Below are 15,464 nucleotides of genomic sequence, written 5' to 3' on the forward strand. Positions count from 1 at the left end.
GGGAACAAACAGACTCTTGAATTCAAGACTTCTACCTGACCCCCAAAGCCAGGCTGCCTCCCAGTGCACAATTTTATCAATTTAATAATCCATAAATCAAAATAAGTATTCAAAAAATAAAACAAGCCACACATGCCTGCAGTGCCCTTCTAGTCTGTCTTGTAGAGAAGCAGAGAAAGAGATGGGGTGCAGTGGCCCATTGATACATGATGGGCAGCAGACTCCATGATGTGCAGCTCCGTGCTGCCAACCAATGGCTCCTTGACCACTGGGCCCCAGAGGAGGGCTTCTGGAGTGGGGCTGGAAAACATCCAGCCAGCCTGGGAGAGAGGGGTGCTGGAAGACACCCTCACGGCTCCAGGAACCGCTCTGACACAAAGTCAAAGTCCCGGAAGACAGCCTGTTGTTGGATGGTGAGCTGGCTCCGAAGGTCAGGTGGAGTCAGAGTAGGTGGCAGCCCAGTGAACTCTCCCTCAAAGTAGCGCAGGTCTGCAGGGCCACAGAGGGTGGGCACAAAGGGGGGCTGGACTGTGCAGGCAAGCAGGGCCTGCCAGTTGGTGGTCTGAGGCCAAGAATAGAGGGTCCTGAGGTTAGAGTCGAAGTCTCTTGGCTCACTCTGAGTTTTCCCACGCTATCCAGGCCCTGCCCCTCAACCCTCACCCCACTCCCACCCCCAGCCACTCACCCTGAAGAAAGGCTGTGCCTTGATCTCCTCAGCATCACATGCACTGGCCCCCAGGCGCTTCTCTGGGCACTTCTGGAGAAGCTGGGAGAAAGGATGGTTACCTGCTGAAGGCGTTCAGCCCCAGGGATTGCTTGCCTTCCCAGGCACCCAAGCAACCTGGGCCCTGGGACAGAGGCCGTGTGGACTGTGAGAAGCTCTCCACCAGACCCTGGGCCCTGCAGTGTTTACCTTCTGAATGAGCTCAAGTGCTTGCACAGACAGGAAGCGGGGGTAAGGGACATCTTCGTTGACAATGCTGTCAAAAACCTCCTCCTCGGTATCCCCTGGGAATGGGCACTGTGGAGATGAGGCCTCAGTAGGTTGTAGGGGCCCAACCTGGAGGCCCCAGGCACCCTAGCCCAGCACTCACCTCGCCTACCAGCATCTCATAGAGCAGCACACCCAGCCCCCACCAGTCCACAGCCCGTGTGTAGGCCTCCTGGGTCAGCACCTCGGGGGCCAGGAATTCCGGGGTGCCACAGAAGGTACTTGTCCGGTCCCCAAAGCCAATCCCTGCAAAACCAGCATCCACATAGGACACCTGCATTGTGTCCTGTTCAGAATGACCTGACTCTGCTGTTGTAAGAACCACCAACCAGTCCCACTGAGGCCAGGGTCTCAGGGCATCAAGAGCACATAGAAACAGCTCAGTGCCTCTTCCAGCCCTGACCACAGACTCGCCCTCTCGGGTCAAAAGCAGCCTAAGTTGGTCTTGCTTTTAAGAGCCTTAGGGGCTAGGAAAGAAGGGATAGTGTAGACCAGGGGAAGGAAATGGGGGAGCAGACTGTGAGAGTGATGCCCCTTACCCACTGTCTACTGCCCAGGCTGGGTGGATAAGGCTGGGCATGGGTCCTGTACTGTGGCACCTACCTTCCTTACACAGCCCAAAGTCTGCAATCTTCAGGAACCCCTGGGCATCTAGCAGGAGGTTGTCCAACTTCAGGTCCCTGAGAAAAAGGGGACAGATCACAGGGTTTGAGAAAGGCCAAGGTCCAGAGGACAGCAACCTGATTCAGGAATAGCCCGAGATAGATCCGCAACTGTTCCCTGCTCATCTCACCCCAATGCTCACCCTACAAGTTACCTGTAAATGATCTTCTTTTCGTGTAAGAATTGCAGCCCCAGGACCACACAGGCCAGGTAGAACCTTGGGGAGTGCAGGGGAGAGTTCAGAACTTCAGGGCATGAGGAAGGAAGGCTTTAGGATGGTATGGCCTGGGGACCTCTTTGATAATCTTGGTCAGAGGCACATATGGGTGATGGAGACAGATAAACCTCATGCCTGGGTTGGGAACACCTCCAGACAATTATGCCAAGGTTACTAGCCACTAACACCCTACCCTTCCTAGGCTTTTAAGCTGTGCCAGGGGGCTGTGCACACAGCCCCTGAAGTTCATACTCATCATGCCTAATTTTCAGATAAGGATCAGAGTGGCCAGGTCAGTGACCTGCCCAGGTGAACTCAGGCCTTCCCAAATCAGAGCCTGCATTCTCGAAGGTAAAGCTTACAGCTCCAGGTGCCGTTCACTGTGGTGTTTCCTGTGCCCACTCTGTGCTAGGCAATTTGTTATTCTCATCTAGGCAACAATTCTATGAAATACTACTAGCCAAATTCATACATAAAATGAGGACATGGGTCACACATGCTATGAGAGCTGGAGCCAGGATTTGAACCATGGTCTCTAATTCCTCTTCTGCTGACTTTTGGTGCCTGAAGGAAACAGAAGGAAGAGGTCTGGGTAGGGAAAGTAGAAGCAGGGAAGAGGGCGAGCGACCCACCGGGCTTGGGGCTCAGAGAAGACATCCTCGTGAATCTGCATCATAAGGTCTCCCCCGGGTGCAAACTCGGTCACGAAACAGGTGTGGCTGGGGGTTTGGAAACAGGCAAAGAGGGAGAGCAGGAAGGGGTGCCCAGCGCGGCCCACGGCCTCTAAGATCCGCTTCTCGCAGTACAAGCTGTAAGGCAGGGCGTGGGTCTTCAATGGAACAATAAGCTCCACTGGCTGCACCCTGCCACCCACGTGACACCTCTGGCTCCCTGGGTCCTCAAAAGGCCTGATGAGCACAGTGATGGTGGCTTCTATATTACCAGGAATCATGTGAGTCCTCAATCCCACATAACCATCAGTACCCTGCTCAAGGGCCTACAGTTAATAACTAAAAAGAAAACCCAGACCTGGCTTCCCCAAAGCCTGCACCTTAACCTGAGCAGAGTCACCTGTCCAAAGCCCAGAACCTCCAGCTATGTTCTGGGTGCCCATGGCCTTGGTCTCAGCCATCCAGAGTGACCCCTGGGGCCAGGTGCGTGGAGAAGGCAAATCACCTCTCTATCTCATCCCGGTCTAGCACCTTCCGCTTCTTTAACGCTTTGATGGCGTAATATTTTCCTGTCCCCTTGAATTGGACCAGAAGGACCTGGGGGCAGAGAGTGAAGGGCTCAAGTGAACAGTGCAGGGAAAACCCCCAACCCTTCACTTCCTCAAACCACTGCCCCCACACATCCCCAGTGTCCTGCCGCCTCCTTAGCCCACTACCTTTCCAAAGTGCCCGCGGCCCAGCACAGCCAAGCAGCGGAAGTCCTGAAGCCGGGGGGGTTTCCTGTAAGAGAGCAAAGGCACAGGAAAACTCTGGGACAATGGCTGGGCCTCCACCAGGAGCCCCTCCAAACCCTCCAGGGCCACTTCTGAGCTGTCCCCGCCTATGGAGTTTGAGGAACAGGCTAGAAAGCCCTTTGGGTGAGGGGGTATTATCCTGGACAGCAATTTCCTAAAGACTGGCATACAGCTAGAACTAAATAATGTGGGCTCAGTGAGTAAGAACTTATGACACCAAGCCATGGATACACCAAGGACCATCAGAGTGGCGAGTGACTGAATGAACAAATGCTTAAGTAAGGGAGTAAACACCTCCACTGCGCATACCTGCTGGATGAGGTTGCAGAGGGTACTTCAAATCTCATCCTAGGCTCCATGTGGGGGCGCTTAGTGCACTGTGAGAGAAGAGGGGCTCAGGACTCATCTGGGCTTCCTTCCTCCACTCCCTGCTGTGTCTCCCACCATCCCAGTCCCCAGGGGCTGCAGTTTGGCGCTCCTCCTACCCCTCACCGGAATCTCCTCGGGGGTGGGCTCCTGGGGCAGGTAGATGCGGGGGGGTTTTGGAGGGGGTTTTGTCTCTTCTCCCAAGGGGGCTTTCCTGGGTGGGAAGTTACTGTGGGGAGGACAAGGATACATGGCCGATGGAATGGCTAGGAGGGACAGACACACAGCCATGCAGAGAGACAAACAGGACAGCTGAAGACTGATATACACAAACTGAACCTGGAGAGATGAGCAAAGCTGGGGCAAAGGGGGTCCTCACCTGGGGGAGGCAGGATTGGCAGCCCCCTGGGGTATGGCTGGGGTCTGGGGGCAGCCTCTAGAGGGGCTGATGGTGCTTGGGGACCTGCAGGGGGGCAGCAGCTTGACCAAGCGCCCCCAGGCCAGCATGCTGAGGTTCATCTGGGAAGCCCTCAGGAAATCCTGGCCTGAGGAGCAAAAGGGGGGCTCAGTTTTGGGGTCCCCATTGGGCTAGCCCTGCTCCCTACTTGCATAGCCCTAGTGCATCCTCACCTCTGCGTTTGGAGAAAATGCGTTTCTGCCTCTGTAGCCGAGGCCTCCTCTCAATGACGGGGTCACAGAAGGTCACCTGTGGGAACAAGGGCAGAGCTAGGACCAATCCTCTCTATCCTAACAGCCAGGGTATACCACCGTGGCTTCCAGCAGCCCAGCCTAAGCCCCAAATTACAATGAATGCAAGACCCAGAAGGCTCAGAGAGATGGAACTGATGTCCTCATTGGTCCTAGTGAGAAACTGAGGCCAGAAAAGAGATCCTTGTCTGGAGTCACCCATGAGGCAAGACAGAGCCAGGACAGGGATGCAGGTGCCCTAACTGCCCTGCAGTGCCCCCGCCACAGTGGGGCTGGGAATCCTGCATCCTTGAAGGCCACCTCTCTCTGGACCTCCACTTTCCCACTTAGGTGTGGTGTTCACATAGTTATGAAGGTTCTTTTAGCTCTGATGGAGCCTGTGACCTGCAAGGTCAAAGGGCAGGCATCAGTAAGTACCTCAGCAAAGAGCAGCCCCTGGGGCACCAAGCTGAGGGACAGCTGGTGACAGGCATTGTCCAGAAAGTCCTCGAGCCTCAGGAAGGCCACACCACACAGCTGCCGCCAGTCCCGCCAATGCACCCCAATCTCCAGCTCACGGGCCTAAATCAGACAGTGCCAGGTTGGCGATGGGGTTACAGAACCAGCCCCAGTCAGCCTTTCACAGTAGGGCCCACGGGTACCCCTGACTTCACAAGGTCAGGCTTACCTGCTCCAGGGGAATGTCAAAGGTCTGGTCCCAGGACTGCTTGGCCACTGGGCCCCAGCCTGTCTGACCCACAATACGATTGTCTACCTTCAGCACAGCAAGCACTTCACCTACAGGGCCAGAGGCAGGGCTCAGAATTCTGTGAGCAGAATTCCCTGCTGCACCCTTCTATCTGATGTCCCCTACTCACTGGCCAGTTCGCCCCCACCACGTTGCTGTTTGGCCCTGGCCCAAAGCCAGCCTTCAGAGGGACTGCCAGCCAGGGCAGCGGCTGGAGAGCGTCCAGGCACAGCAGTCAGCACCTGCTCACAGCCCAGGAGGCGGACCTGCAGCATCCCTGTGGGAAGGCACGGGGAGATGTCATCCCTCCATCATCACCAGGGGACCCCAAGAAGCAGCTTCTCCTCAAGGCAGCTGAACTCAGACCCAGCGCACTCAGGCTTAACAGTCGCCTGCCATCCTTGAAATTGGGAAAATCCATTTGACACCCCCTCTATGTGCCAGAGGTAGAAAGGACACACAGGAGGGGAGCCAGAGGCTTAGACCTCAGCCCAGACCCATAGAGATACAGCACATAATGAGAGGCCCAGGACTTTGGGCCTAGAGCTTAGGATAGCATGTTGGAGGCCTGGCTTCCTGTCCCACTTCCTCCTTGGGCCTCTGTTTCCCCATCTATTCAGTGCTAATGAACCCCAGCTCTGCCCTTCCTCTCAAAATAGGTGTGGTATGTGTGGGTTCCTTTTAAAGGCCCTTCCAGCTTTAACTCTCAAGAAAGTGGGAATCATGCAACAATGAATGACTGGAAACCCTAAGTCTCTGTAAACTTCCAATAAAATTAATTTTTTTTTAAAAAGGGACAAACTGGAAGGGAGGGGGCAGGGAGAAAAGTATAACAATGAATGAATGAAAATCCAAAATCTCTCTAAATTTTCATTAAAATTAATAATAATAAATTTTTAAAAAAAGAAGGTGGGAATCAAGCAGATTCTGAGCATATAGACTGGACCTAAGGGACACCATTTATAGAGTCCAGGCCTGGGGAGTACATGCAGAGGTGCCAAAGGTGGGAAGACCATGTCAGGAAGGATGGTGAAAGGAAATGGGGCATGCAGCCAAGAGGCAGGTGTCCTAACTGAATGACAGGATTTTTTTTTATTATTATTTTCTGTGTGTGTGTACCGTCAAATTGAATCTGACTGGTACAGGAGGACAGATGGCTCCTCCTTCTCCGGCAGAGCATCTGATGGATTCAAACCACATATCTCTGGGATTGCAGTGCAGCTTCTTGCCACTAGGCCACCAGAGCTCCCCAATGACAGGATTTTTTAACAGCTGCTCTGTGGGAGAAGGATGGGCAATCTCCTGTACGATTGCTATACTGCCTCTGAAACCCTCTGGAGGGTCATCTATCAGTCAGTTCCAAATCGATGGTACTCAACATGAATTCCCTTTACCATAAGTTCCCAACATGTCTACTCTGGTAACTTTCACACATCCTTCAAGACCAATTTCAGACATCATCTCCTTTAGGAAGCATTCTCAGATCAAGGTCATGTGAGGGATCCTGTCCAACCCTAGTACATCCCAATTTCAGCTCAGCTCACAACAGTGTGGCCTGTCTGCCTGCACTGACAATGCAGGTGGGGGCTAAGCTTTAGTTCACATTATATCCCCGGTGGGAATCTCAGGCATTCAAAGTCTTTATTGTTGATGGCAAATTGCCATCAACAATAAAGACTTTATTTGCCATTGAGACAGAACAGACTCATAGATGACCCTCCAGCAGGTTCTCAGAGGCAGTCAATCATATGGGAAGACAATACCCATTTTTCTCACTCAGAATGGCTGGGGGATTCAAACTGTGAGCCTTTGGGTTGGCAGTGCAGTTTTGTGGTTTTTTAAAAAATTTATTTTATTTTATTAATTTTTTTTGTGTGTACCGTCAAATCAGATCTGACTGGTACAGGAGAAGATTGTCCCTACTTCTCGAGCAGAGCATCTGGTGGATTTGAACTGCACACCTCTGGGATTACAGGCAGTGCAGTTTCTTACCACTAGGTCACCAGAGTTCCCTTCAAAGTCATTGCTCTATCATTTATCAATTGTGACTTGGCTGTTGCTACAAGGAGACAGAACTTAGCTCTGGATAAGAATTAACTTTCTAATCGTCCAAGCTACCCAGGACTAGGAATCAAGACCTCTAAGATTGTGAATTTCCCAACATCAGCACTTTAACCATTACAGTGGCTACTGATTTAAATAGCAGTAATACTGAGCAAATGCTGGCCGTGCCAGGCACCATGTTTTTTGCATTTTACGTGCAACTGACTTTTCACAGGAACCCTGTGAGATGAGTGCTACTGTCCCATCTCACAGATGGATAAATCAAAGTTGAGAGAGGGATGTCAGTTGAGCAAGACCACATGAGAGTGGTGGGTAGGCCCAGGATTGGAACTCTTCTCCCAAGTCCTTCCCTGCCAAGGTTCCTTCATGTAAGAGGAGGGGAGCCCTGAAGGGGGTGGCCTCCGGCTACCTGTCAAAGTGGTGGGCTTCACAAGTGTCCCAGAAGGCTGAAGGTTCCCCGGAACAGCCGTCTGCAGCTCCCGGGCCACACTGCCACGCAGTGGGTGGGCAGGAGGCAGCCCCTCCAGCAGCTGCTCCAAGGCCAGGCGCAGGAGGTCCAGTTTCTGGGAGGACTCCTGGAGCTGGGCCTGAGCCTGCAGGTACAGGGAGAGACAGGGCCGGCCCATGGAGCACAGGAAGTGGGCACAGTCATCCAACCCACCTTGAGACATCTGCCAGCATGAGGTCTGGACATAATGTGTCTCTTACTTCCTCTTACTTCCTCATTTGCACTTCCACATCTGGTATAGAAGGAAGGAGATAGAGGAACAAGCTGACTCTTGGAAAGGAGCAGGAAGAAAGGAGGGGGGTCATGATCTGACCTCAGCCAGAGCCTTTCGGTCCTGTGCTCGCCGGCCACTGAGCAACTTCACCACATTCTTAGCACCCTCAGCCACAGCAGCTTCAATGCGACGTCGATGCCGTAGCTCCTCTGCCAGCAATTCAGGACCTGGAGGGGATGAGGCCAGGCAGGATCCTTCCAGGTCTTCAGGTCCCTGCCCTGCTCTGCCCTGCTCATCCCCAGGTCACAGGTTCTCACTTGGCTCAGGCGACCCACTGGCTTCCAGGCTACTGATCTTCATCTGCAGCAGGGCCACCTTCAGCTGGCTGTCCCGCAGCATCTGCTTGACAGCTGCCACGATTTTCCTTTCCTGTGGGGTCATAACAGCAGACTAGGACTGAGATCAAAGGTAACAATGAATGAATGGAAATCCAAGTTTTCTGTATACTTTCACTAAAATATCAATTAAAAAAAGATAAATAAAATAAAATTTTAAAAAGTGTCTCCCCATTAGACCAGGAGTTGGAGCCAAGTGCCCCATTAGATCAGGTTTGGTGCGGAGTCTCCCCTATAAGACCAGGGAAGGTTGGGGGTCAAGTCTCCTCTCAGACCAGGATTGATGCTAAGCTACTCTGTTATTATATTTGAACCAAGGCTAACCTCTTTCTGTAAGACATGGACTAGGGTTCAGTTTCTGTCATGCCCAAAGGTGGGAATGGGCCACCAGAGTAAGGACCCAAGCTGGATCAGAGTTATATGCTCCTTGAGGACCAGAGGTTAGAGTCATAACCATTCCACCAAACTGGAATTTGGACCCTGCCTCCTCCATCAGACTTAAGGCTGGGCCAAGTCTCCATTATGGGCTGGGCTGCATCTTCTCATCAGATTAGGAACTACCTGGAATGACACCTCCTCTAAGAGTCCTCTCAGCAAACTGAAAGCTAGAACTCCCCTATCAGACCCCAGGGGCCTCACCTTGGGGGTGCCACTGGCACATGTGTGGGTCATGTTCTCAGCCCCCTGCTTTACTTTGAGCTCCACCTCCAGCTGCTTCCGAAGAACTTCCAGGCGCCGAGCCCTTGGTTGCTCCGCCCAAGGTCGGAGTGCTGAAGCTGCAGATTCTGTGCACAGGGAATGTGGGTACATGAACACCTCATTCAGATCCTAGATCTCTCCTCTTTTTCTCCGTTGTTGAGAGGCATCATCAGAGGATACCTGTTCCTAGGAGTGATCAGAGGTAAAACCCAGGACCCAGCTCAGTCCAGTGCCTCCTCATCACGAGGGGTCTGCTCACATGCCACACTCACCAGCTAGCCCAGACCCGGGGCCAGGTGTGATGTGAGCATGCAGCGCCCGAAGGTCCTCATGCAGCTGCTCCAGGCGGCGGTTGGAGGACCTCAGTAGTTGCTGCACGTGACCCAGGTGGCGGCGGTCTATGGCCACACGCCTTAGCTTCTCCATGCCCTCCTTGATCTTCAACTCCTTCTGGATGGCCTGGCGGATCTGCTCTTTCTCATCCTCTGGCGGCCGCTGGCCTGTCCCAGGCTGCAGAAAGGAAGAGATTTTCATGCCAGGGAGCCCTTACATCAGCTGCCAGAGTGAGAGAGAAGAGTAAACAGTACTCAGGACAAATACAGGGCTTGAGAAGCTTCTCTGACTTTAGGACTCAGTATCCCTCAGAAAGATGGTGCCTAAAAGGCCCTTATCCGGCTTCACCCTCCTTAGATGGTGCTTGTTGGGTGCTGACTCCTGTCCTAAAAGCTTTACATGTACTAATTTCACAATCCTTACAGCAACCCCACAAGGTATGTGCAGTTAGTATTCCTGTTTTACAGATGAGGAAACAAAGAGAGGTAATTTGCCCAAGATTATAACCCAAAGGAGATGCTACCACCTCGTCGGCCTCAGCCTCTCCCAGCTAGCCATCCCAAGTCAGGCCACTCTTTCTGTATCGGGGATCCAGGGTGGAGGAAAGAGTGTTGTGCCAAATTTTCTAGGAAAAGGCTGTCAGAGGTCTGAGGAAGAGGCAGCAAAGCAGAAGCACAGAAGAACTGAGGGACGTGCTAAGGGTCCATTCCCAGATCGGCTCCTGGGCAAAGGAGGAAGCTCCCTTCCTACTTAACCTCAGGCTGAAGCAAGGAAGAGGAAAAACTCTTTCCCAGAGGCCATCTGAAGCCAACTGATGCCAAAGCTGACCTCAGGCAAGGGTAGCTAGTAACGACACTTGCAGGGCACTCTACACACCACCCTCACCTTACCTTTCGTCCCTCCATCTCTTGAGCCCAGTGTAAGGGGTAGCCACCAGTTTCAAGGACCCAATCCAAGGCTTGCCCTGAGCCCACTGGGTCCGCCAGGTTCTAGAGGGCAGGGGCGAGGCTCAGGAAATCCTCTGACCGCCCTAGGCAAGCAGTCCAGAGCCAAAGGCCTGAGCAAACAAAGATCCCATGGAGCTGGGGGCCTGGCCACCAGCGTCCTGAGTCACCCGGCTGCTGGGCGGAGGCTCACAGGAAACTGGAAAATGTGTACAAGCCACCGCTGGACTAAACTGCAGGGCTTCAGAGGAAGGCAGTGAGACGGGGTGCCCTAGGTGATAGTGCTCAAGTAGTCTCTGCCTAGGGTCCCTCGGCCCTCAACATCTTTACTAGTCTTGTCTGCTCTGGGCACTAACTTACGCACCTTTCCAATTGTTCTGTGCTGGAACATCTTCCCAATAACCGACGACGTAAACACAGCCTTGGCCTCCTGGACCCATGCACACCCAATGTTCCAGCTCTGAGCTGGAACCCCGCCACCCCTCGGTCTAGGGCTGGAACCTGTATGCGGTTCCACCCGGGAGCGCTGGACTAGGCGACTCCGCTAGCCGACACTCTCCTGCGGAGCTTCTCTGGAGCTCGGTGAGGGCCCCTCCTAGGGTCCCTCTCCACGTGTACGTACCCCTTTATCCCCAGACAGACCTTCTTTGCTTTCTGAGCTAATGCGCATTGGCTTTGGCGTCCCAACTGGAAGAATCGACTCTAGAAACCTTTGGGGCCCTCCCAAATGTCCTTGACTGAATTCAGACGCACCGGCCAGAGCACAGGCTGTTTATCTAGTGGCTAATTTTAGGGAAATTTCCCAGGACTTGAAATGACAACCCTTGTACTCAGGTTTTCGCTGCGAGGATGTAACAGGGCGCAGGGCGAAGGTTAGGGAGGGTCGATGGAGGGGTAAGGACGCTGATTTAAGGGAGGTGCTTGGGACGCATGGCCTGCCGTTCCCCCGCGCCGAGCGCTGCTTTCGTCCCCCACCCAGGCCCCTCTGTGCAGGTCACCTGTCGCGACGCCCCTTCCTCCATGGCACTGCTCGGGCCCCTCCTCTCCACCACTCCGGTTCCGGAAGCTCCGGCCCCTCTTTCAGGACTTTCAAACTTGAAACTTCCCGGGAAGTGGTGCAAAAGCGGGATCGGGCGCCCCCTCCCGGGATCCGTTGGTTTTTTGGAGACCTTCGAATGAGCGCCGCCTCTCGGCCGTGCAGGTGCCGCGCGCAGATCCCACCGCTGAAACTCGAGCCCCCACAGCCTCTTCTGAGGCCTCAGTTCCTGCTCTGTGCAGTGACCCCAAGCCTGAGAATGAAAGGCACAAAACAGCACTTCACTCACCTGGTTCCTTAGCGTTACTGAGCTGGGCACTCAGGCCGACCCAAATGGGGAGACTCCTTGGTACAAGGTTGCTAGTTATAGACACAGAGTAAGCGATCAAGTTGAGCTGAATGTTATTGTTAATTATCCATATTTTCTGAGCATAAAGGGTTTCAGCTTGACAGCAGTCCATAGGTTTAATAAACCCTTTAATAAAACTCGCCTTAACTCTCACAACTTGTCCAATAGTGGCATCCATCAGGCCAACCAGCACACTTTTAGAAAGACTGACATTTAATACTACTTTTTTGACTTGATGGACTATTGCTGCCTTCTGAAAGCTAAATCGGTAATCTCACTCTCCTTAAGAGGGTGTTTCCGACTTCTAGAACCATTTATCCACTTTCTGCAGCCAAGAAGCTGAATTATTTGAAATAAAAGCTCAAGATGTTTCTCTGAACTTGCTGTGAAATATTTCACTGCCTCCCTATCACCAAAGGGAAAAACTCAGGATTCAAGCAAAATCCATTCACCTCTCTATCCTAATGTTTGACAAAAGAAAAACTGTCACCAATCTAAGTTAATGGATGAGGTCAGACCAAAAAGTTGGTGTCTGACAATTCATGGGACTGTTGATTGTTAGGTTAACTCAAGATCATATTCAACATCTTGTGGATAGTGCATCCAGCTCTCCAAAGAAGTGATTGTACCATCAATCAGAAGGCATCAAAAACTTCCTAGGGGACCAACACTATCCCTTCTTTTCTAGCACACTGAACTTTTCTTCAAAGCATTGCAAACAAACGTCAGTCCCTGAGTACAATGTCCCAAACTGACACTTTTCACTTTCTCATTATTCTTGTTTTACTTGTGGAGAAGCAGTCCTTTTCTTGACCTGCTAAAATTTTCCTAACTTCAAAGGTACAATCACACTGCAATCCCAGAGGCATGCAGTTTGAAACCACCAGATGCTCTGCTGGAGGAGGGACAATCTCCTCCTGTACCAGTTAGATCTGATTTGACGGTACACACAGGGGAAAAAAATAAAATTAATAAAAAGGTACAATCATGTATTAAAAAACTAAAGACTAGCAACATCTCTAAACAAACGGAATGGCTAGTTACGCATGTTCTAAACCTGTCTGTCCCAGCCTTCAGGAAATCGTTTGCAAAAAAAACCCTATTTGCAAATGGCAGGAGGGGTTCATAGCAAAACTGAATAGAGCAGGAAAGTCAAACACGTTTTAGAGACCAAGTGAAACCCTGTTGTAAATGATAAAAAATTTAAAAACAAAGCTGTTCTACAGCAACTGGTACCAGTAAACGGAAGATTACAAAATTAATCCAGAATTACTCAGAATTTTTAAAACCAAGACTTTTAGGACTCCTAGTGTCATAGGGTCACTGAGTTGTGCTCAACTTGATGGCAATCAAGTGGCAGTGTGGACTATTAAAGTTCATCAAACACACCAGCTGCTCCACTTAAGAGGCAGATGAAAGTTTACACTGACCTAATATGATGCAATGCTTTCTAGTGAAGCCACTTTAGCAGTGGATTTGGGTTTTCTAGGAGTTAAGAGCCTAACACAAGAGAAGCAAATAAATCTGTCAACCAAACACCAAGCAAGTCCAGCTAGCCTGTGGGCTATTCAAGAGCTGGAGTTGGATGGAATGTAGAAGATGGACAGTAACTGCAGTTACAGCTTTTTAAGCATGGTACAGATTGTGAAGAGTCAGGATCAGTTTCTATCCATAGGTTAGTCCATCACTAACCCAATGCAATAATGGCTCTACAACTCCTCCCATGCAATTTACAACCTTGGAAACCCAAAAGGGTTTGAGTTAGCAACCAGCAAGCCCATAATGAAACAGCACAGGACATAGAATGGAAACCCAGAACCGTTAGAATCCCAGTGGATTTACCCTAAGTCCAAATCCACAGGATGGCAATGGTGGGTGGGCTGGCACATATGGGAGAACCCAACCTTTTACTTGAAATCAGGGCATCACTGGTGAAACCAGTAGCTTAAATTTGTAGGGAAAGTCTGGAATAGAAGACCTAATAGGACATACTACAAATTACTGTCCTTATAATATACCAATTAACATTCCATTCCAGATCATGACTTTTCTTTAAAAAAAAATCCCTTGTAGCAAAGAGGATTTGAGCCAATCAGCCTTTTCCTATATCCATGTGCATGAAGTCTTTCTTAACTCAAACTCTCATTGTAACTGGTCAGGAAGCTATTCTCCTACTAGCCAAAGTTGCCTGCCTAGCTCCTTTGCTCACATAGCCTCTTTGCTTTCAAAGCCTAGCATTCTACTGCATCTGTAGGACCCAAAGTTGGGGTAAACTTACTCCCACTTTCTCAGCACTAAATCTGTCTACATGTACAACCTACCCAACAAAACTCCCAGCTGCAGTAAATGAAGATAAAATCACAAGCTTACCCAGAGGGTAGTTTTAAACAAATATTTTAAATATGGAAAATGTTTTCTAAAAAGCCTCATTTACTACCATCCCATTTTACACTTTAAAAAGTTTACTATTTTTTTTGTGTATGTACTGTCAAATCTAATACAGAAGATTGCCCCTCCTCCAGCATAGCATCTCGTGGATTTCAACCACATACCTCTGGGATTGCAGTGCAGCTTCTTTAAAATTATGACTCAAACTTTTCATGTGTAACTGTCTGCAGTTTCCCCACAACCTCCACCCTCACCCAGTCACTTACACCAAAAGCCTAAAGAGCTTACCACAATCAAAATCCAAAAGCAAGTGACATTTCTCTACAAAACAAGGAGAATGACCCCAGTCAAAAAAAAAATCTTTATGTTCCTTTATTGGAGCAAGATTCCTGACTGGTACAGTGATGTATATACTAAATATAAAGACCTGTGCAGAGAAATTACATACTATCCATCTAAACAAGTTTTGTTACACTTTGCCTCTTGATGGAATAATTCCATTTAAAAAGTTTTATACATCAAAAGCTTTGAATTAAACCAGGCTAGCTGTTGATTCATCTCTGAAAACATAAGTGGCATTGATTTAGCTACTTTATTTTACAGCATTAAAAAAGCTTATGTATTAGGTAGCTTCTCAAAAATTACTTTATGCACAATGGCATTTAGCAGACTGAGCAGTGTTTACCCAGATTCACATAAATGTCTCATTTGCTAACTTTATGGAGAGCTGGTATTTGAGACAGGTACTCCTGAGTTTCTCACCACCAACATGGACTCAGTGGCTGTCTTCTGAGGCACATCACCACATTACAGTGCCAGTGAAGACATGGCAGCAACTGCCCAGCGTGCCTCCACATTAGAGCACCAGGTCTGATAGTGGTGGCAGGCACTATTATCATTACATCCAAGAAAGAAAGGGCCATTTTAGTAAAAACCGCCAATTTGAGATAAAAATCAAGGGTACACATACTAAAATCTTGAGTTTTATACAATCTAAATCCCCAGTGCTGTGAATTATTTCCAGAAACCAATGGTAAATTGTACCCAGTGTTTCCCAGTTAGAAGTCTTTAATATTGACTCAAATCTCTTTTACTCAATCCACATAGCCCTGAGGTCAACTCGCAAAGTGCGCATCAAAAAATACGGAGTTAAGATGACAAAAGTTGACAATGATATATTAAACAAGTCAAACCCGGAGGTCTTCTGTTCTGAGAGAAAAGCATCAAATCCTCGTGTACACATTTAGTTTTATTGTAACAAAGCAACTTGTACACTTTTAACGTTTAAAACTGAGCATCATCTTTTCTTTCCAGTGAAACAAAAAGAAAATTTAAAAATAAACAGGAACAAAATTACAATAGAGAATGTCAATTCCAAATAAGATCCTACAGGTTCT

The 15,464-nt window shown here is 49.9% G+C and overlaps 1 protein-coding gene across 1 annotated transcript; it reads right to left on the bottom strand.

Annotated features, from left to right (window-relative positions):
- Window positions 1-349: 349 nt before the first annotated feature.
- PKN3 (protein kinase N3) lies at window positions 350-11,316 on the bottom strand. Its single transcript, XM_006892486.1, has 22 exons — window positions 11,293-11,316; window positions 9,290-9,527; window positions 8,958-9,103; window positions 8,241-8,352; window positions 8,023-8,150; window positions 7,611-7,794; window positions 5,268-5,414; window positions 5,078-5,187; window positions 4,828-4,971; window positions 4,333-4,408; window positions 4,082-4,247; window positions 3,829-3,931; window positions 3,646-3,713; window positions 3,259-3,322; window positions 3,048-3,139; window positions 2,504-2,680; window positions 1,809-1,871; window positions 1,595-1,671; window positions 1,095-1,237; window positions 914-1,021; window positions 686-766; window positions 350-562 (listed from the first exon to the last, which is right to left on the bottom strand). The coding sequence occupies exons 1-22, from the start codon at window positions 11,314-11,316 to the stop codon at window positions 350-352; spliced, it is 2,664 nt and encodes an 887-aa protein (XP_006892548.1).
- Between the last annotated feature and the right edge of the window lie 4,148 nt (window positions 11,317-15,464).

The sequence above is a fragment of the Elephantulus edwardii genome, unplaced genomic scaffold, assembly GCF_000299155.1.
Source record: "Elephantulus edwardii isolate Elephantulus edwardi_28Jun2011 unplaced genomic scaffold, EleEdw1.0 scaffold00116, whole genome shotgun sequence".
In the NCBI taxonomy this organism is placed as follows: Eukaryota; Metazoa; Chordata; class Mammalia; order Macroscelidea; family Macroscelididae; genus Elephantulus; species Elephantulus edwardii.